The sequence below is a fragment of the Anabrus simplex genome, chromosome 5, assembly GCF_040414725.1.
Source record: "Anabrus simplex isolate iqAnaSimp1 chromosome 5, ASM4041472v1, whole genome shotgun sequence".
NCBI lineage: Eukaryota > Metazoa > Arthropoda > Insecta > Orthoptera > Tettigoniidae > Anabrus > Anabrus simplex.
The window spans coordinates 144,066,122-144,090,374 of NC_090269.1; the positions used below are offsets into that span (position 1 = coordinate 144,066,122).

The window sequence follows — 24,253 nt, forward strand, 5'->3', positions numbered from 1 at the left end:
AAGAGTAAATGGAAGAGCCCACCACCTTGACGTACACCTGCATTTATTTCAAACTTATCACTACATCTGCCCTTAAACTTTATTTTAGCTTTTGTTTCAGTCAGCTTATCCTTTAGAATATTTCTTGTTTTTTGGTCAAGTCCAAATTCTGTGAAAACATTAAGTAGTGAGACACGATCTTTGTTTATCCCATTAATTAACTAGTTAATCAATATTATATGGTCACTTTGACTAGCTGTTAATATCTGAAGCTCACATATTAAAATAACCAATAATTAACAAAGCAGATAAAGAACACTGAAAACAAATAGCAATGTAGGTAATTTCAGCACAGAGAAATAAACATACGAGTTGCGCATGTGGCACACACATGCCTGAAATACAGTAACACTGCTATCTACAACTCTGGAATAAATCTGAATAATCTATGAAAATTGCCATAGCAACAAATTCTATAGACTAACTACTAGAAAATATCTAAAGAAGAAATATACAAGTATTCACTTTACAATGGCGAAAAATGAGATGGAATGATTCTAATATCTTGTAATAATATACAAGTATTTACAGAATATGATAACATACAGCAATCTCAGGCTCATCATAAACACTTATTTCACATATAGGGCCAATGACCTAGATGTTAGGCCCTTCTAAACAACAAGCAAGTAGTAATTCACATATAAAAGGTAATGGTAATGATCATGTAGTCACAAGTATTAGCAGAATTAGGGTATTAAAAGTTGCTGTAAGGGAATTACTGTTCACTGACTGATTAATTTGAACTTCTACAGTATAATTTAGATAATCATCAGTGAATAAAATTAGAAAGCACTTTGGTATAATCTGATATTTATAAATTTCTACAGGTAATTTATCACACATGATTAAAAAATTGAAAAATATACATGTTTAGTAATCTTCAAAGACTTCGTTATGTACCACGTTAACTTGACCTAAGAAGACAAAATTATCTTCCACCACACAATATATCAATTACTTCATCGTCACATCATCTTAATAGATCTCCACAAACATGCCAGAAAAGTGTCAGATGCATGCTAATTCCAACACTTAAATCATGTAATAACTTTCCACAGTTAATTAATTTTCTGAAGACTCTACACATTTAACTGCAATTCATTACAGTATTTCACAAAAACACATGGTCTAAAATTAGATGTATAACAAAATATGTCTCACTGAATTAAATAATATGTCTCATACCTAACGCTTAATTGGCACCTTTACTAATTGTCATTTTAGAGAAACGTACAACTATCTGCCGTCTGTTGAAACATTGAGATGACATTAACTTCAATTATCATGAGGCAAAGAAAAACTCCTAAAATTACTGGAATATCACTAGCAGACCAAAAATATTTTAATAGAAAATTCACAAGAATATTATTAGTTCTCAGATGACTTAATATTCAAGAAATATTCATTGATGGCAAAAATACCATACAGATAGAAAGTTAGGTGATTCCCCACTGTCACTGATGCTTAGCACTCAACTACAAAATCTATCACTTGAGGTCAAATATATTCAGTTCTCGAAGATCACCTTTCAGCACAAACGCACCCAAGAAAATCCATATCATACGAGCTACTACTCATAAAATGGGAAACAACTAACACACAAAGAAAGGAGGAAAGTAAAATTCAAATCTACAAAACAGATATTTGGCATGATGAAATGTCAACTTAACATAGGTTGCTGGCTTCATTTTGGATGGAGGCAGTTCTGCCCTCCTCTCATATATTCAAGTTGGACATCTTCCCATCTGTGGACTGCCGGTTTTGGACTCTGTTTAACAACGCATGTGTTGACAAGGAAGTTGTACATATTGGTACACTGCACCTTTATGATGTGATGTAGGTAGAAATCCTCTTTTGATGGTGATAAATCCTTGTTGATAGGTACTGAAACTTGTACAAAATAATTACAGAGTATCCTCGTAAATCTTCCATAGCTCAGAAGAATACGTACTTTATTTCAAGTGAAGGTCAAGTCAACGTGTCTGGCAAACAAGCTGTCTAACTGAGCACAGGTTTCCACTAACAGCTGTCGACATCAGTATATGCATAGCTCTAATGCAATATCGAAGTATGTTCAGTAGAAATACTGAATCATTAAGTTATTACAAAATTATCACCACTGCATCACTTGTAAAATATTCCAAGTTAATGATAAAAATTTTAGCTATTCCCAGCAAAATGCTTTTACATAATTAAGGTAGTACATGTTAGCATTGATAAATGTGCATATAATTAGTTACAGATGCCACTATTATTCGTCTGCTGATATATGAGTACTTTAATTCACATACTTCCACTGTTCAGGCTGATGACCTAGCTGTTAGGCCCCTTTAAACAACAAAAATCATCATCAACTTCCACTGTTTTAATACTTCAAATTTAGCTATCCTGAAAGTCAAGTTTTATCAATTGGCCTTATCAAGGCTGCTTTCTGGGTCTCCCAAGCGTGTCATAAAAGTAGCCACAAGAAGAACAGAAATCATACTCCCACGGCGGGTTAGTAACAAGTGCGGCAAACACAGTAAATGACAGATATTACACTCACATAATTTCAAAGAATTTCATTGTCAAGAGAAGCATACTGTCACAAGACATTACTATTCATGAGACCACAGGTGGTGTCTCACAACCTCTGTATGTTACTGTTAGTTGGAGTGTTCAGGTTAGGGTTTGGTTACTTTGTAGTTATTACTGTCAGCATCAAACTTTCATAGCCAGTTTTTGGGTTTATGATAGAAATCCTTCCTGTTAACGAGAGGTTCTGGGTTTTGTTTACCAGCCCATAAGGTACATTTTCACCCAAATTGGATTTCTGTTTGATATCCACTTTTCCTATGTAAAAATAATTCAAGAGTTACCTGAAAGGATGATAGGGACTCAATTCTGAAAATGTAGAGGAAGCTGAACAGCAGTTCTTTGGTAGGCAAAGGTTTGTCATGTTTGTAGCACCACATCATTTCTTTCATTTGTTGGTAGTTCCTCGTAATGACATTTAGATCAGGTTTTAAGGTTTTTTGGTGTATAGATTTCATAGAAACCAAGTAAGATGGCTACGTGATTTAGATCACATAGCTCTCAGCTTGCTTTCCTGAGACAGTGGGTTGAACCCTTCTGTCAGCAGCCTCAAAACTGGTTGTCTGTGGTTTCTCATTTCTGTACCTTAATTTATGGTTGTGGCTGCTTGTTGCCACTCCCGCCCCTTTTCTGTGTCATCGTTATTGTAAGGAATGTCTGTGTTGGTGTGATGTAAAAATATTTCAATTGTGACAGACTAATATGTCTGGCTAGGAAAGGGAAGTAATGGAACACTAATTCACTCCTCATTTCCTTAGTATATTCCCTTGGTGATATTCAGGCTCTCTATCGCAGTTGATTATAGATTTGTGAAGGTTCCAACAAGTAGTTTTGCCGGGGACTTAACATACAACCTGTGAGATGGAAGAGACAGGTTTCATGTTGAGCTGTAGTTACAGGGGTAGAGTTTGCGGTCTGAATTCTTAAGAATTATTTTGTTTAGGATGAAGAATAAATTATCAATTTTTATGTACCTATCTGCTGATTTCACATTGGTATTTTAAAGGCTTTTATGTGTGATATAATTGCTCTACAGCAAAAAGTTATCGTTGAGCATTCAAATAGGATGCTGTTCTTCTCCTGAACTGCACCCTTTCATGTTGTGTTCTCAATTTTTAGAAATGTTACCTAAACAGGTACGTATTAATTTAGAGATTAACTCGAATACTGTTAGATAATGAATTATCATCCTCGTTTGTTATTGACTTTGTTGGTAGATATGTGCAAAGTGCATACCTAATATATGTTTTTTTCCCACAGGAGAATTTTGAATTTGTATCGGAAATGATATCTCTGAAACAAGAAACAAATTCAGAGTTAGCAGAGCCAGGGCCAGCAAAGGAAAACACATTCAGGGTAATGAACATAATTTGATGAGCCATTGTTTGATAATGGAATTTATGAGAAATAGCTAAGATATCGTATGTCATATTAAAAATATACAATTTTTATAAAATTGATGGTTTTCTTACCTGATTTTCGTATGTCCATCAAGTGGTTCCAAGACCTCATATTTGGTATCATGTGACAGATGGTACTTTTGACTGTGTAAATATCTTTGAAGAGTTATTATTATTTTGTTAGAGGTCTTGACTCTGTGTAGTATAATGTGAGAAAACTATTGAACTGATTTCAATGAAAGACCTTCTATTTTGAAACATGTATTCTGAAGAGCCCCTGGAAACTATTACTTTTGATGGCTTGGGAGATTTCCCATTTAGTAAAGATTCTGATTTTTCTTCATTTACTTCCAAGATCTTCCACTGGGTATTGTAATGTACAGTTGGGCATTTTGTGACAACTAGTATTGTTTGAAGGCCCACTGCTCCCTATAACAGCTTTCTCTCAAAATACATAGTGTGTGGCTGTTGGTATCATTGCTGCTAGCAGTATATGGCAGAAATTCTTCCTTTGAACTTCACCCTTAGACTTTAAGGACCCTCTATATATAGACATTTTCCTTAAACATTAGTGAGATTTTGAAATGAACTCAACTGCTGGCAAATTATTTCCAATTTAATTCATAGGTGACTAGATTGGCAGATGTGAGTGAATAGCATGCCTAATATATGCTCTTTTCCACAGGAAACTTTTGAACCTCTATCAGAAATGATACTTCTGAAGCAAGAAACTACATCAGAGTTAACAGAGCCAGTGCCAGCACAGGAAAATGCATTTGAGGTAATGTACATAATCAATCAACCATTGTCTGAAATAGAAATAGTGAGAAAATGGCTGAACAGTTATCATTGGGTGTACATTCTTGCAGAAATTATGGTGAAGAAATTTCTTACCAGTGACATTAATCTCACGTGGAGACAATTCAATAGCTCAACACTGGCAAAACCAGAAAGACGAGATCGGAAATTGCCTAATTAAATCCAGCTCCCGAAGAAATCCTCCAGGAAATGAGGAACACCCTATAGATCTTAATAAAATTTACTTATTAGAATTAAAGGTAAAGTAACAAGTAAGAAAAAAATTAACCCCTCAGCGTCGCAGCCATTTTAGGAGCTTCCTACCCTGCGGCCAGATGAGATTTCAACTATGCGCGACTGAAATACATTGATTCACTTACAGCGTTACTACAAGTATAAGAGTAGCCCGATATTTATGAAATTTTGAATTCCTTATGATAGAACTATGTACATGCATATAATGACATAATTGTTTCACATTACCTAGTAATTTTGTTTTATGTGATAAGAGTTTGAAGAACTCTTCGAGACAGAGACCCACGTCACACTTCTGGTAGCAGTAGGCCTACACCAACGTAGTCATTTTGCTGTGTTTTGAACACATCATACAACGTCTCTGAGGTTTGTATTTCTCACCCTTGGGTAATAATTCCATGATAAAATATCTTTCCTGTAACCTTGGAACTGTATTATCTGATGCGCGCCGGCCTTGAATATTACGTTCCCCAGCTGAGCGAGCTTATTTTGTAAACAAACCTTCCTCCATCTGAACCTGATAAGATAGGCCTAACTGCTCAGTGTTTGTCCCTGTGACTTGTCTGGATATTATTAGGCAATTTAGGAATCCGAATTCACTGTTGAAAACTTCCCTTTGACATGTATAATTATCAATAGTCTCCTACATGAAATTTCCAAGTACTGGTTCCTTCTCATCGTCACTCTCATCATTTATCACTGCATACGCCAGAGCCGCATCATTTATTTCATTATCGCTGCTGCTAATACTGTCATCAGTCAAACCACGGCTGAGTGCAGTGCGTCACACGGACTGATGAAACTGCAACGAGACCGAAAGCAGCAGGACGAAACTGAATTAGGTGAATAACTTTCATTACGAAACAAACCAACTGGATACATATTTCAGATAAAAGGTCGAGACATCGTTTTTCAAGCGAGATGTTTACCATGAACAACTGGTTGTCATATCGTATGACAGACAGCAGCACTAACTGATGCCTACACAGAGCGCTCGTGGAGAGCTGCAAAAATATTACAAGCCGAGTAATAAAGACAATATAATAAATAATTCACACTCTCAGTGTACAAATAGTGCAAAGAACATTGCATGAAAAGACAAACTTCTCCGATCTTCATTTCTTTATTTTATTACGTGGGAAAGAATGAAGCAAAAGGCTTTAAAAAAGCAGAGATTACTAGTGCCCAGATTTACTCGACAAATACTTACCCTTACCAAAACAACTACATTTTAACGATCTTCAATTCTTATTTTACAACAATCACAACAGTGATAAACCCCAACGTTTCGTCTTGGAAAAAAAAACAATTTGCAAATCCATAACTCCAAAACTCTTCGCGCTATAGCCGTAAATGTGAAACCATGTATGGGTCTATACCACGTATAGAGGTCGGCGGCTACGGAAGAAAAGAGGGTCTATACAACGTATAGAGGTCAGCGCTGAGGGTTTAAAGATGATTGCTCATAATTTTAAAACATTATGTACGTCGAATCTATATTCTTTTACCTAATAATTCATAACTTACAACCATTTCTTGAAAAATTAAAAGTAAACAGTATTAAGTTGTTAAATCAGCAAAATTAAACAAGATAAAGTAATTCCTTGAAAGTATTAGCTGTTTAAAATACAGAAATTATATTAAACAGATTCTTTGAAAGAATGGATAATCATTTTATATATATATAGCTTCTTCAATGAAATCAATTAGTCAAAATTATTCTGGAATCCCAACATTGATATTAAGTCATGTAGTGAAATTGGCACCTATCATACTGGAATTCAGTATCGACTAATTCCAGAAATTATATATCATATATTCAAATAATCACAATATCAGAGGCCAGGCAATTAAGTGATAAAGCAAATAATTTAATCTTGTAGTGAAGTTAGCGTCATGTGAAAGGGGATTTTAATATCTTTTTTTTCCCACAAATTATGTATCATATATTGAAACAATCACAATATCAGAAGGCAGACAAGTAATAAACCAAAAAGTTACATCTTTCAAGATTCAAGTTAGAATGAATGAATGTTATTTACTTTATGTCGCACTAACTACTTTTATGGTGTTCGGAGACGCCGAGGTGCCGGAATTTAGTCCCGCAGGAGTTCTTTTACGTGCCAGTAAATCTACCGACACAAGGCTGTTGTATTTGAGAACCTTCAAATACCACCAGACTGAGCCAGGATCGAACATGCCAAGTTGGGGTTAGAAGGCCAGCGCCTTAACTGTCTGAGCCACTCAGCCCAGCGATTCAAGTTAGGATAGATGAAGTAAATTAAAATGTATGGTTACATGACAACAGCAAAACAGTAAATGTCAGTGTGAAGAATCAAATCCTCCATCATTAAAACAAGCAAAAAGGAAAAACAATACCTCATCAAATAAAAGTATCAGGCAAAAAAGTGAACAATATTCCAAAAGTATATAGTCCGATACAATGAACCCATTTAGATCTGAGAATAATTGTGAGGCCTTGTTTACATCGATGTAAATAAAAAATTGATTATCTCTGAAATAAACTCCACGATTAAAATGGTGGCCCAGCCTCAAGGTTTGCTTAAATTCACAAGAATCAGTTAGAAAGAACTCAAGGAAAAAAATCTAATTTCATCAGTAATTAAAATATTAACAGATGTTGAGATATTTAAATATAATATTTTAACAGAAGAAAAATTAGTTTTTAAGGTAAAAGAAGTAATTATAGTATGACCTATCCACACGAGCAACTCCTGAAATTGATGTGCAGTCATTTAATGAAGTCACATATGCCCCTCAATAAAGCTAATAGACCAAACTTAAGTCTGAATAACTGAGATATCGTACCAGTATGTACTTCATGATGTAATTAATTAATTCTTCAATCTGATGTTAAAAGTTGGCTAAGTTTTACCCTACAGCAGTAATAAATTTGAGAAATACATCAGAATTTTTCATGCTGTCACAAGCATTGCTATATAACTTCAAAACAGTTTGTCGGATTTTGTTCAAAATAAGTGGACACACAGTTCATATCATGCAGATGTTGTATTTATATACAAAAAGGTGGCATGCAAAGTAAAAAAATGCCTACTCACCTTCTTGTTGGAATAAAATTTGAATCAACAGGTGCCCATGAATGCTAGGGTGAGCATTCACTTATATTACTATTATATGTGATATAATTGCTCTACAACAAAAGGTTATCCTTGAGCATTCAAATAGGATGCTGTTCTTCTCCTGAACTGCACCCTTTCATGTTAAGGGTTCTAAATTTTTAGATATGTTACCTAAACATCTATGAACTTGCTAGCGGCTTTATGTTGCACCGACACAGATAGGACTTATGGCGATGGTGGGATAGGAAAGTCTAGAAGTTGGAAGAAAGCAGCTATGGCCTTAATTAATGTGCAGCCACAGGATTTTCCTGGTGTGAAAATGAGAAACCACAGAAAACCATATTCAGGGCTGCCAGCAGTGGAATTCGAACGCACTATCTCCGGATGCGAGCTCACAGCCTTGCGCCCCTAGCCACATGGCCAACTCACCTGGTGCTGTCATTATGTAGCACACGTAATTTCCTGCTGTGCATAATCATCAGCACTAACACTTTCATTATGATTCAGATTATCCTCATTATTACTTCCACCTAATATGCGTCTGAGAGCTACATTAGATAAATACAGACCATGCGAGGATGCAGCCGTGTTGTTTACAACGATTGACGTAAATGAAACATACTTTATTTTGCGCCAACACAATGCCGCATTATGGTAGAAGATACTCCCGTGCATAAAATGATACCCTGTGCTGCGAACCATGCGAAAGTACACTTTGCCAACCAACAAATGGTACACAGCTCTACATGTAAAACATTGCTAGCCTAGTCCGTACAAGTTTACGTCAAACCTCTCCTGGCTTATGTTTTGTAAGTCTGTACATGTACATGTTGAACTGGCTTGAGCAGTTAAACAAAAGTTAACTTAATTAAATGAATTAGTTAAGAATCTCATGAACGACCTAAGTTCAAATTGTTTGTTCAGAATGAAGCCATATTTTACAGTGTCAACTTAGTTAAATGTCAAGAGATAAGAAGTGAGTTCACTAATAAGTTAAAGGAAAGTATAAAATAGTTCAATCTTTTAATACTATTTAAATAAGAAATGCAAGTTTGCATTCCTATTTAATTAAAAATAGGTACCGGTTTTAACCAGTATTTTTGGTCATCATCAGCCGATCACAAAAAGGTATAAAACAATGCACAGATAAATAACTTGCAAAGTATAAAGAATTCTGTAGGTTGCTGATAGTGAAGCACTAAAATCTTTAGGGAGTACTGTGCCCTGAAAGATGCACAGGTAAAAATATATGAAGTTTAGATGATACTGTCAGATGCAGATTATGAAGCACTATAACACACATATTTATCAGCTGCAGTTTATAAGGCACTGTACAATTTTAGGCATACTGTGTGTCCTTCGTGAACATTAGTAAGACATAAGTGTTAGAGAGCACTGTACAGGAAGAAGTCCATAATCAAAATATGTATCCAAATTCTTGAAGAGTTCAAGGGCAGTTTATGAGATACTGTATAATTTTAGGGAATAGCACTGCCCGTCGATAGATCCAAAAATTATGGAGAAGTCACCTATCAAACACGCAAATGTACTACTGAACAAGTTCCCGAAGAGTAGATCAGCCCTGTGCTTCTAAAGTGTCTTAAGTTAGATACGTTTGAGAGCAATGTGTGTGAAGAAGTCCAGAATCAAATTCATATGTAAATTTAGCATCGAGTAAATTCTTGAAGAGTTCAGCTGCAGTCCATTAGACACTGTATAATTTTAGGTATTAACACTGCTTGTTGAAAGATCCAAAAATTATGAAGAAAGTTACAGATCAAACTTATAAATGTATTACGGAGCAAGTTCTTGAAGAGTGCTTCCAAAAGTTTCGTAAGTTAGATCAATGAAGTTATTAAAACATTTGAAAAAAAAAAATTATGAAGAGAGAAGAAATACTAAAAAGCACAATATTGGAACAGTTGAGGAGCATAATGACATAGGGTGAGATATATTTGAAGGTAAGAGTTGAGGTCGAACTTAGACTAGCGTAAATTGAATATTAGAGTGGTCAAAATCATTAAAGATGTTAGAAAATGTAATTCAAATGGGAGAATGAAAAAAGAGGAATGTATTGAGGAAAGAAAAAGTTGAAGCAGAAAAATAATGAATAAAATAAACGGAAGAATACGAGAATAAATGAGGAGGTGATGTAGTTTAAGGTGGATCAGGAGGGTGGGTTATACGAAGTGGAAAATATTGTTGGGAACTATGTAAGGACTGGAATATTGAATTTGGGTTTGTAAATTTACCATTTTTCAAAAGCAGATAATGAAGTCTCATTTTTCAAGATGAATAAAACAATTTTTAGTAGTGTTTAAGAAGGTGCTCTTGTTAATAACTAAGTATTTTTATGTCTTTATCAATACTGGTGGAATTATGATTAGCATCTTGTATGAGTTGTCCTGTTGCAGAGAGTCTGTTGTATTTTATGGCATTGATGTGTTCTGAGTATCTGATATTAAAGTTACATCCTGTCTCTCCAATATACGGAGAGCCACAGTTATTGCATTGGAATCTGTACACACCAGATTTAGAAAAAAATCATTAGATTTATTAATTGAATTAGAGGTTTGTTATATATCAACATATCTGTTATTGTTTCTAAAAGATATTTTCATGTTATGTTTTTTAAGAATGTTGGTAATTTTATAAGCGTTTTGCGAGAAAGTAAAAGTTAAAAATGCAGTGGGTTTGGTTTTGTCTTTTGTTAATGTGGTTTTGGGGCAGTGTTTGAATTTATTAATAATACGGTTTAAGAAAGAATTGTTAAAGCTATTTAATCTTTCAATGGTACGGATGGTGTTTAATTCATTATTTAAATCTGGTTTAGACATTGGAGTGTTAAATGTATTAAAAATTGGGTGTTTTCGGAAGCTCGCTTATGTGCTTGCGGGTGTATAGAATCTTACTGGATAGAGGTTGCGGTTTGAGTTGGTTTTCTGAAAATTTTGTAAGTTAAAGAACAAGGATGTCTGGTAATATTTAAGTCAAGGAAATGAGTGGTTTTGTTATGTTCATATTCGAGGGTAAATTTGATGTTGGGGTCAATGTTGTTAAGAAGAAGAAGAGTTGAGTCAGCACTGGATGATTTTAATGAGTTTAATTTACTATTGAAAACGCAAGTACGTACAGAATGGTATCAGCTTATAAAAGAAACAACAAATTCCTTATGTCACGATACTCAGTCACAAGTGGAACGACTGGAGAGAGAGAGAGAGAGAGAGAGAATTTAACTATGCTTTTCATTTTGACTCTCAAAAATGTTAATGTGAATTTACCTTCATAATTCCAAAAACCTGTTTGTTTGCTTTCCTCATATCGATCATAGTAAAGTTTTCTATATTGTTTAGAACTCTCATTGAGCAGTATTATTATTTTTATTTATACCTTTATTCAAGTTATAATGTGACTTAATTACAGTATGTTTCAATGTGACTTAACACATTGAGTGCCAAGCGACCCCATTTGGGTACGTGAGAGTAGTTAAGTTTTTGAACTTCACATCCCCATATGGGGTCGAACGTTCGTTCAAAATTGAGAACTGTGCAAACCCATTTGGGTGCGCAGTAAGTATATGTTTTGAAGCTGTATAAAGTCTCTTCCTGCCATCTGCTGGTCGTCTATTTAAGTACGTGCATAATCCACCTTCCATTCCTCAATTCCTGTTTTGGCGCCACCCCATATAATAACGTCAATTTCTATCCCGCACACGGATTGTTTAGGTAAGTGTACAAAGGTGTGACTTCCCTTCCTTGTTTAAGTGGATATGAGTAAATCGAGCAGTAAAAGACTTAGTGCAGATAGTCCGGGTGATATATCGAGCAAATAGCGATCTCGCACGTTCATCCACATTGATGAATTACAGTCTTCAGCATATACGTCCTCACTGTAGTCCCGGTTTCCAAGCCAGCTCTTGCAACAATTACGACCGTCTTCAACAATAAATTTACTGGTTTCCCATGTTGCACAATCATCGCTGCTAGGTTCTCTTACTCAAATTAAAATGTACACAAACAAAATATTATACTTATTCATATGATTTTCACCACTTTATATAACTATATTTTATACAAAAATTTCCTAACCTGAAATCGGAAGATCATCATTTACAAACATTTCCTGACCTAAAATTGGGGATTGGACGCGTCCCTGCAAAGTAAAAGGTAAGTATGACCAAGCGTCAGAACAGTAACTAGTTTATAAGTGCGACCACATACGGGGGCGCATGTACAAGTACAATTTGTAATGGCTGTATGACCCCATATGGGGTCGCAATATTTTACCTAATATGCATAACAAGCTAACCTAATATATCATAAATATATCATAAATACATCCTCATTTCACCGATCATTTGTTTCATTAAGCCTGTGAACATTTAGGCACAAGGGAGTAAATGTAATAGACAAGAAACTTATAAATAATAACACCAGGGAGTAACTCAATGTTATTAACTCATGGCACTAGGCGGCAACCCTATGAACTTCGGTCTGGCACTCAATGTGTTAAGTCTTCAAAGTTGAATTACATGATTTCTGGTCTCTCCGTGTGTCTTATCAATTAATTATCATTTGATGAATTGAATACAAAGAATGCACCCCACTGAGATAAAGAACTAGTGAGTACCTACACACGACGCTGAGGTCAAGACCAAAAATCAACAAATTAATGATGCAGAAAATTTGTGGCGCCCAAAGTTAGGCTTAAGTCACAGTATATCAAATAATTATTATATGTAATGAATTTTAGGAAAATACTTAACCCGAAAAGAATGAATTCAATGATATTACATGTTAAATGAATGCATGAAAGCAACAAATAGCAAACTCAGTTATTTATTTATTGATTGATTGATTGATTGATTGATTGATTTATTTATTTATTTCATTTATTTAATTTATTTAATTTATTTATTTATTTATTTATTTATTTATTTGATGGCTAGACATTGCAGTTATGCATGTAATATTTACAATACTTTCTATATTATAAATGCCACACTATGGTATCTAAACTGGTGACATATTTTGTGACATTATTAGTTGCCATCAAGAAATCGGTGAAGTCCCCGTTATAGGATCTGGCCTTGCAGTCCTTTGTAATGTGGCAGATTGTCTGCCTGTCAGCTCCACAATCACATTTTGGAGATTGTAATTTACCCCACTTATGGAGAGCATCTATGCACCTGCCAGGGTTGTTCCGTATTCTATTTAAGGCAGACCAATTACTGCAAGGTTCGTCGCCATGAGTACTGTCTGTGTTGGTGCAACATAAAATCAATAGCAAAAAAATAAAAAATTCTGTGAGGCTGTACAAATGCAGTTGGTTTTCTCGAGATGCAGGGTAGCTTGGAGGGCAGTTTTCTTGCCAGCTTTGTTTCCAGAAACTAACAAGTTTGAAGGTTGTCATAGTTCATTCCCTACCAGAGGTCACTGGGGGATGCCTAGATACTAGCTGGTATCTTTCTAAATACTGCTTGTCATTTATTTATTTATTTATATATTTAATTAATTAATGATTTAATTAAATTTTTTATTGCACACTACAGGACTTATTGTCCTAATTACAGTGGCAACTACATTACATAAACTACAATTAACATGGTAGTACTTATATCTTAACTATATTATATAATTTTATCTAACCTAATATCTTACAATATGAGTATAAAATACCAAAGTTTATTTCTAAAAATTAAAGAACCTTAAAACACACATGATAAAGAAAGATGACAAAATAAATTGAAGCAGTTCACATACAAGCATAATATAATAGAACCTCATCTTACAATACATAGTTCTTAGATTTCCCCTTTTTTTTATGAGTTCATGCAATTGCTCAATGAAGTTCAGTTAGAAACTTGCGCATTGGCAGACTGAAGTCAATGCCGTTATATTTCTGACTGGAGACTACTTATGATACTGCAGAGTCTGTTCACCAGTCAGTTACAATCCGCACACATCCTGGTTGTTTCATTTGAAAATGTTAGCATATTTCTAGAATTAAGGTGAGGTACATGGAAATTTAGGTGGGACAGTAATTCAGGACTAGCAATAGCATAGTTTATAATTTTAAAAAGAAATTGTACTCCATCCTTCTGTCATGAAATTTAAAAGAATATCACTATAGTGTACCATACGTGGATAGTAGCCAGTTTTTTGTATTATAAGTGTTTTAACCCTTTTTAGTACCAATTGTTTATAGGAATATGTGAAGAATACCAGCCGTACTTTTAACAAGTTTTCATGTTTCAGTTAAATCATTAAACTTTCTGATTATTGAACATGTGCCTCCGAAATGCTTACTTATCATGGAAAAGGAGTTGCTTTACATCTTTATAAAACAAAAGTTATGTTATGTTAACACTATAATATATTCTTTCTTCTTCTTAATGTGCCATCTTCTACATAAGGTTGGCGGTCAACACGGAGACCTTGAGTTTGGATGCAGCAACACGGAACAGACACATCATGTCCAACCCATACTAGTGTACGAGATTCTTCATTCTTTCATTAATATTATTGTCTGCAGCTGAATGCTCTCAGTTAACTATTTGGAAAATTTCAATATGTGAGGCACTAGAGTTTCTAGTTTAAAAAATACTTTATTTTGCTATACAAATGTACATATTTCATGCTGGTCACTTTTAACCTTGTGATACCCTACGCAGATACTATGAAGAGCCTTCATACACTTCGAACAGGCAGTTCGTGATCTTTTTAATAGCCCTCCATCTTTTTTTCTACACACAATGCACCTTTTCAGCAACCTGCTATCTAACTTCACCCAACGTTGGTTCCCCTTCCCTTGGTGGATTTAGCTTGGGTAATACATTGCTTGTGAGGTTTTTCTCCTGGATCCATTCCTTTTCTATAGATTCTGTTATGGAGGAAGTGAACTTTAGCCATGTCATATATTTACTCAGTGTTTTCTTTATAAATCAAGTATGAATTCAGCACCATTCACGCAAAGATACAAAATACCACCTTCTTCCAATATTTTAGAGTTCGGCGCTCATCAAAGTATGTGTGCAGCATCATGTCAAATGCAACCACTCCCCCCATTTAGAATGTTGTATTCGAACACTGTTACTGGCTTTCTGACTTCAACTTGCTGTCCTTGATGCCTACTCGTGTTTTAGTGTGTGCTATGCAGAATGTATACAAAAGAAGCACTGTGAATTTCCTCCCAGTACCCACCAAGAAGAACATCATTACTCCTAAAATACTTCTCTTAATCTACACCAGATTTCCATTTCTGTTCCTGCAGAATATCTTTCCTGTTTCTTCTGAGGGTATCTGTTAGGTAAGTACCATTTTCAAATAGGTACTGGGCCCAAGGAATGTGAGAAAACATTGTCAGTGAAAACATGTTAGCCTTTCTTTAAATAATTTCTCATAGTCAGTAATGTATGAGTTACTACATGTCCCAAGCTAAATCCAAATTTCTTACTTTTTTCTTTGTCTACATCCTTCATTGCCTCTCTGCAACAAGGAAACCCCAGACAGTAATTGATAACAGAGTCACAAATCATCCAAAACTAAATTCCCCACCTATGAAGCTCCTTTAACAGAGTCACCAATAATTCAAATCTTAATTCCTCACCTATGGTGCTTCTTATTATGGAGGTATTGTATCAGAGATGAATGGCTTTTCGTGCCCACTAACAATTCATCTACACTTACTTCCTGATGATGTGTGTATTAAAACCAGAACAGCCTATTGGAATGGTCAACAATTCGCTAAGTCTTGCATATGGATCATATTTATGGTGGCCAGGTGAAAAGACTGTACTGTTGTTAATAAGGTGGAAACATTTGAGAATTAACTGAAATCTATTGCGGGAGAACATGGTACTGAACCAAGGAATCTGTCTTGAATTAGTCAACCAGTATGAAAGTATACTTGCCCTTATTGTAATACCCATTTCCAGTAATACTGCCACAAAATCTTGTATTTCCGTGACTAACAGGTCGTCATTGTCGAGCTGTTGAATGGGGCAGCAGTGGCTTTAGAGAAGAGAGGAACTGATCTGTGTACCTGTTAGTTTCCTTCAAAATTAGATTCAAAATATGCAGTGTAGAAAATAGTTTAAAATACTGCACCGGTTCTGCATCAGCCGGAGGGGCATATTTTGGACCTGACGTTTTGAGATACAGTGGGGAGGGTTCAAACCTTGTGTCACTTCCAACTGAAACTTCACTGAACACTGCATTATGTATATATCCATTGTTGTCATTACTGCCTACATCATGGCCAACACTGTCTTCATATCCGTCACTTTCCGAATCAGTAAAACTGTCACTTTTACTAACAATAATACTACGAGGTTTATGGCACTGTGGAATGTCCTTGCTACACTCCCTTCCTGTCTCTGAAATAACAGCGCCAACATCATTATTGCATGACCCCAATATAGCTACATCTTCTTCAGACTCAATATTGCCATCATCGGCCCAGAATCTGTTCATGTATTCGGCTAAATTGTCATCGTTCGGGAACACATCACGCATGCTTGAGGCTATTTTCCTACTTACAAACTTGCACAGTGTATGAAATATGGGTCGCTTTGAAAAAATCATGTCTATGTAAATAAAGTTATTCGCGCAATAGTTGCAGCAGATTTAGATACTACAGGCTTCGTAGATTCTAGATCATCTGCTTTGTACTGCTATCTGTCAGAAAACTGAGAAGTACAAGCAAATACAAAACTGCTTGTGTAATGAGCGCCATTCCGTTCCCGGGAATTTTTGCTCACTCGCCGGAGAACGCTTTTGGGCTCTCTGGTATTCTAGGAGTTTAAAAAATTCTCTTATGTAATTTTCAATTTGATACGCATATGATTGACACCTAGGGCTCAAACAGTGCTGGTATATTCTATTTTTGGTCTTCGTATGGTATTGAACAGATGTGTGGTATTGAAGGGTTTTATTTCCAGATAATGAATCCTAGGGTCTTGTATGGCTCAGATACCGCTTTCAGTATATACAACTTCAAAGTAAGCTTGTGGTCAAATAAAACCCAAGGACTTTCATCTCGCAAACCAATCGTAAATTACTGTCATCTAGCTTGTAGTGTAGTGGCGGGAGTTTTCTTTCTGGTAAACGATATCAGTAAACATTTTTCTGCACTTAAGAACAGATGATTTTCAGTCGCCAAGCTGAAGCTGTTTACAGTCGTTTGTTTTCAATGGCTTTGAATGGGTACTTTGAAATCATCTGTGTATAACAGACAGCTGCAATATTTCACTTGTTCAGGCAAGTCATTGATAAATTGAAATAAATCTAAAGGGCCCAAATTTGACCCCTGAATTATTCCTGAATTTGCATGGTATTCCCTGGAGGAGTGTGCCTGAAAAAAAAACTGCTTTCTGTTACCCAGATAGGAGACGAAAAATGCAATAACTGTTTTGAGAAACTGTATAAGTTTAACTTACTTGGTAGAGCATCAAGATTAATTTTATCGAAAGATTTTGCAAAGTGTGTAAGCACTACGTTTATTTGTCCACCTGTGTCAACTTCTGTGGATAATCGCTGAGTGAAGTTAACCAGGTTTGTGACTGTGGAATGCTGTGGAAAGGAGACCATGGTGTTTATCTAATACAAGATGCCTTAGCCCTCTTAGTGCCAGGCCCATTTGCTCACAGTATGCCAAGAGTGCCAGACAGATTTAGAGAATTTTGCAGGTTCTCACTCTTTGGACTGTATAGTTCACAAATATTATAACTATGACTTGAAATTTTTATTAAATGTTAACCAGAAGACATTCTTAGTAATTAACTAAAATATAGCACAAAAATGCTCTTGGGTATCTTGAAAAGAAATATTTTCCAAACAATTTTAAAACACCAAACATTAAAAATCAGAAACCAAACAGAAAAGAACAGAAAATTCAACTCAACGGTAAATATTGATGACTTCTTTGAGATGTCCTATTTCAGGTGAATAAACATGTAAAGTTTTGCATTTTTATCTTCAGTAATTTAAGAGTTATGTACAGTGGTATCGTAATATACAACTGTCATGTTCAACAATGGGATCGAACCTGGCACATGGGTTGTAGTTAGGATGACCAGATGGTGATAAATTATCATTGTTAACAAGATGAAAGATTCTCAAGATCAATTGGAATCTGTTTCTGGAGAACATATTTCCAAAGCATCGAATATAACGGGAGTTCTTGACCCAATAAGAACATATGCTCGGCCTTGTAGTTATACCCATTTCCAACAAAACAGCAATGAAAGCCTTCATTTCAGTCAATGTAACCGGGCTCCACTGCTGTGCTCTGGCATGTGGTGACAAGACATGATTTCTCATATCTACCTGTCTCTGTATGTAGTTATGAGATTCAATAATTGAGCCATGAAAAATAAAATAAAAGTACGCTATAGTTTCGCGTCTGACGAAGGGGCGTGTCTCGGGCCAGGAGTATCATAATAATCAGGTTAGGGTTGGTATTTTTCATCTTGACCTAATTGAATTTCACGGAAAACAGGAAATTGTTACCGCTGGATATTGTTACAGCCGTCATCATCATCAGTACTGTCACTCAGACGGTCATTACCACTTTCAACGTTCACACTCGTACAATGAGCACGTGGTTGAGTGTTTACAGAAAACGCGCCGTTATCACTCCCAATAACACTTTCACTTTCCCCTTCCTCACTTGTTGGAGGAATGAATTCCTCATCAGAGTCTTCATCATCCTCTTCTTCACTAAAGTTATTAAGATATACAGCCAGTTCGTCATCGTTAACAAAATAACTTCTCCCGCTAGTCGCCATTTTACTCACGCGGCATGAAGATCATACGTCGTAGATGAACACGGATTTTAGAAATTCAATGCATGATAGCGAATGAATTTACGCAGTATCTAGCGGCGTAGTTAAAATCTAATGACATTTCTCTATGGACTCGACACAAAGGATGTTGCAATCTGACGGCCCAAGTAGTACAACTCGTATAGAATTTCAAGCTGTCCAAACAATGATATATCGTGGTTGGCACTTTACGCGTATATACGAAACAACGATATATCGTTGTCTGGCTCTCTATGGGTTAAATATGTTGTCAGTCAATTACATAACATAAAATCAAAAACTTTTGCTATTACAGATAATATAGAAATAGGCTGGCACACTCATGATAATGTCCAGATGGATAGAAATATGGATGTTGTAATAGTCAAATTATAAATAAATAGAAGTGGATGCTTAAGAATGTCTGAACTACCTTTTATCTCGTACGGTGGTACGTGGTCTGGTCCTGCAGTTGCTTAGGTTTCAGCTTTTAAAGAGCAATTTGATCCTCTTATAAAACGAGGTTATTGATGTGCAATGTATAGTTAGTGAAGAATGGAGAGTTAGGTATGCGATATCATGCTTTATGTAGAGAACATGCAGACTGGAAATAGTCCACAAGATCTACAATTTCATCCTTAGTATTTAGTTATTTTCATATTTATAAGTCTTGCAATCCCTACTGTTCTTTCTCCTATTTTTAATGTATGTCCAGAAAGCTCTGGTATCATTATCGATGCCTTGTTCCACTGTCTCAATGTATCTTTCGTGTGTGTATTTAATTTCAGGTTTAATTTGAGCTCTTGGAATTTAATATTGACTTACAATGTTCTGTAATATGCTTCCACTTTCTGTAATATTCTTTTTCTTTTAATTTTCAAATTATGCTATCTGTAAACCACCGGGGTATGTTTTGCTGTTTTTCTTGGAAAGAGATTCATTTATAGCTGAATATGTATCAAAAGCTCACGGTTGTCTAAAATTTTCATGTTCTCCCGAAAAAAAGAGTGTTCATCTGCCGAAGGTGTGGAGGAGGTACTTGACTCAAGATTAGTAACCAGAACGTGGGTGTTGATCTTGTAGTTCCACTGATAATTTGCATTATGCTGTTGAGGTGAGTGTTAATTTTTCTTATGCGAGTGCACACTGGAGAACAATATTCTGCTACTGAATAGATCAGTCCAAGTGCAGAGATGCATAGTGTGTTTGAGGAGGAACCCTTTGTTTGTCACATCACTTATGCAGGATATTGTTTCTGGTTCTTAGTTTGGTTGCAGTTTTCTCCAGATGCCTCTAGTGGGAGAGCATTCTATCTAAAATAATCCCAAGGCACTTGGGGTGGATGTTATGCTTGAGTTGATAGCCTTCAAAGTAGACAGAAAGATGTCTCTTTGCTAATCTGCTACAGAGGTGGAAGCATGCTCTTTCTTTGTTTACAGAATTCAGTCGACCTTCGAGAATGTGTACTACCATTGTCTGACAGACCAGATCTTAAATTAGCTTCAGTTGTCTCAAAATTCTGGTGTCTTGTGGCTAAGGCCCAGTCATCTGCAAAGCCAAACTTTCTCAAGATGGTGTCTGGCATGTCAGCATCCTACAAATAGAACAGCAGGGGAGCTAATAAAGTAGCCTTGTTATAAGCCGTTACTAAGAGCTTTGGAAACACTAACATAATATCCATTTATCACCTGTAGTGTCCTGCTAACTAGTATACTATTGATAATTTGAGCAGTTCTTTTGCAAAGGATTACTTTTATGAATTTGTAGAGGAGGCCATGTCTCCATACCATATTGTATGCATCAGACGTGTCTATAGAGGCAGCTGATATCTTCAGCTTCTTTTGTAAACCTGCTTCTTTGTAGTTTGTTAATTACATCACTTGATCAGTACAGCTACACTTTGGGCAAAATCCAGCTTGCTACACAGGCATTTGCTGGAGTATCGAGGAGCTGATTCTGTTATAAGGAAGTCTTTTGAGCAGTTTGTAAATAGTGCTTAATAATGCAATTGGATGATAGCTGTTGGCTTTTTTCACTCAGTTTTCCTGGCTTCAGAATAGACAAAATTTTTGAGCGCTTGATCTCTTGGGGAATTATGCCTGTTCTTATGATGTCAGATAACAAATTTTCCAGCCACTTCTTGCAGTATTTGCCACAGTTGAAAAGAAATTCTGGATGAATTCCATCAGTTCCTGGTGCTTTAACTGTCTTCACATCTTTAAGTGCAGTTGTTAATTCATCAAAATAGAATGGACCAGAATATTTACTTTATTTTTCTCTGGTAGTTCTGAATACTTTAAGTTCCTGCTTGACTTGAGTGGTGTGCTGTCTGTCGAGGATGGTTGCCTAGTTATACTCCATCGTAAAATAATAATCACCACCACCACTATCCCATGATGTTCTAGATGTAGATACAATATGGGCTGCGATTTTATTCGGAGGTACTGGAGTGTCAATTCGAGTTGTTGTTATGCCCTCACCCATTTTTTGCAGGACAAGCCAGGCTTTTCTTCTGGATACCTTGAAGTCTAAAGTCTCTACTGCCTTGATCCACTTCTAATGTTTAGTTTGAGATGCTATGAGGTCGAGTCCATTTGAACAAGTCCTGAAATTAATTATAATTTGGCGAAGTAAAATGTGCCCCTCAGTTGAGCATTAACACTCCAACTTCATTCTGAACAACTGAGATACGTACATCATGATTTGAGTCTGAGGCAATTTGACTTTCTTGATTAGGCTTACTTTAACTTGGCATACTATTTAAATGATATAAAATGTGTAACCTTTGTAATCTCATTAACTCTGCATTAACTAACATACTCAGACTAGTTTATAGCCCTACCTTGATGCGTTCTTTTGGGTTGAAGGCTGTGATGTCATAACCATGTCTAGGGAATATTATAATAATTATTATAACTGTGAGTGATATTCCCCTCCAAAATTGAAATGGAACAAGTTAATAATACAATTGACCATTAATCTGCTGTTGGATGTTACTTATAAATTACAGTATACAATTATTTTGTCATTGAACATTTAAAAGTATTACTAAAATCCATACCCAAACCCCATGGCATTACAGCCTTTGAAGGCCCCCTGCCAAGCAGCCGCTCCTCAGCCTGAAGGCTTGCAGATTATGAGGTGTTGTGTGGTCAGCACGACAAATCCTCTCGGCTGTTATTCTTGGCTTCCTAGACCGGGGCCGCTATCTCACCATCAGATAGCTCCTCAATTCTAATCATGTAGGCTGAGTGGACCTCGAACCAACCCTCAGGTCCAGGTAAAAATCCCTGACCTGGCCAGGAATCGAACCCGGGGCCTCCGGTTAAGAGGCAGGCACGCTACCCGTACACCACGGGGCTAGCTTAAAAGTATTACTATTTACTGCAATGTTGTGATTGGTTACTGTTCTGAGACTTCAACTGTCTTGCAGCACTCCTGAACAGGCTAAATTGTGATCTTGATTTGCTGCTCATTTGTCAAGCACGATACAGATGTTGATTCCCATAGGGAATATGAAATATTTGTCCCGAATTAGTAAATTTATAATACCAATACCGTGGTCCGTTATTGGACATTATAAATTTTCCAGTTAACTCATTCCTGGTTACCAGCGTTTTGCCCTCATGTGCTATGTTGGGCTCATCAGTTGGTACCTAGAACACCTACCAAGACGCTGGCTAGTGCATACCCTGGAGGCCACTGCGTAGGCTACTTGGAGCCACTGGCATTGCCAATACACTATGAGAGACTTTGTCTCTTTACCAAAAATTGATGCTATTTGCTTTATGTTGCACTGACACAGATAACTTTTGTGCTGATGATGGGATAGAATAGGCCTAAGAATGAGAAAGAAGTTGCCATGGCCTTAATTGAGGTACAGCTCCAGTATTTGCCTGGTGTGAAAATGGAAAAACACAGAAAACCACCTTCAGGTCTGCGACAGTAGGGTTCGAACCCACTATCTCTGAGATGCAAACTCACAACTGCATGCCCAACTCAGCTGGTGGCAATTACTTTAAGTCATACAGATGATAGGTTACGTCGCGCATTCCTATCTACAAAATGTCACTGTGAAATTTGTCACAAATGGAACATAATAATTGCTTTTACTTAAATGAAGTGAAAAATCTGCGGTAAATTAAGAAATACCGTCGTTATTAGAGAAATATGAAAACATACTTAAGGCTTATAGACAGGACTCGTTTATGTCGTACTCCACTGCTGGTGCCGTCTTTTGTTAATTTCTTCTGGTCCAGGGCTAGCACCATGCAATGGGAGTGCTATGTCTGTGGATTCTCATTATCCATTTGTCCAAATGACTAGAGCGGCCAGTTCAAACAGCAAAATGGAAGTCAACAGAAAAATAGCATGATCCCCGGACCAATGAATATTTTTATTTTTGTTTGAACGAAAGTAGCACGATCCCTGGACCAATAAATCACTAGTCAACGGAATTCTTCTTATGTACATTGGCCATAGCCTTTTGTCGCCTATTAAATCTTGCATATCACGATACAATTCAGGAAATGATGTCATTGAGAAATGAAGCAATGAAACGAAAGCAAAGAACTTCAGTGAACACAGACATCACACACGGAATTGTTGAAAGTGTAAGACAAACAAAAGACGTACGTGTATTACTGCGAGCGTAGCACCAAATGTACTTGTAAAGTAGTAAAGTAGGTATACATATTATTCTCCAAAAATAATATATTTCTTAATTTACTGCAGATTTTAGACTTCAACTGTGTTAAGGCAATTATTATGTTCCATTTGTGACATATTTTACAGTGACATTTTGTAGATGGGAATGCGCGACGTAACCCAGGTGATATTATATAATTTCAAGCGAATCTCCAAAAATCGTAGTCGACATAACTTGAAGAACATGTGAAGTGAGTTGAAGCTATTTGAATATACTCACTGACAATTTTGCACTTATTCTGTGCACATTAACGAACACAGCAATAACATCCCAGTTGTTTATTTTATACTTGTGTTGAAGTCACAAAGTCACTCATTGTGCCTGTTATTTTCATTATTGATCTCTTTGTGCATTGTTTTCCACCTTGCTCTAACTTGATTGCTGGATCAGTACCAGCACCTTTGTTGAATTTCCTGTTGAAAAAACTACAGTTCGATTACATTGAACTGAACCTTCAGTTTATGTATATGTTATATCTTCATATACTTCAAACTATTGTGTATTTTTAAAGTAGTTGGCAGTCCTTCTTCTGAGTCTATGGTGCCTGTTGTTTCTTAAGAGCTCCCATTTA

At 36.1% G+C, this 24,253-nt stretch overlaps 1 protein-coding gene across 2 annotated transcripts in view; it reads left to right on the forward strand.

The window, feature by feature from the left end:
• Window positions 1-24,253, forward strand: part of LOC136874708 (uncharacterized) — a 100,009-nt gene that overhangs the window by 11,402 nt on the left and 64,354 nt on the right. For both annotated transcript variants that reach the window (XM_068227753.1, XM_067148358.1), the window contains exons 3-4: window positions 3,877-3,972; window positions 4,702-4,797. In XM_068227753.1, the coding sequence (XP_068083854.1) occupies window positions 3,877-3,972; window positions 4,702-4,797 (192 nt within the window). The remainder of the gene's footprint in view (window positions 1-3,876; window positions 3,973-4,701; window positions 4,798-24,253) is intronic.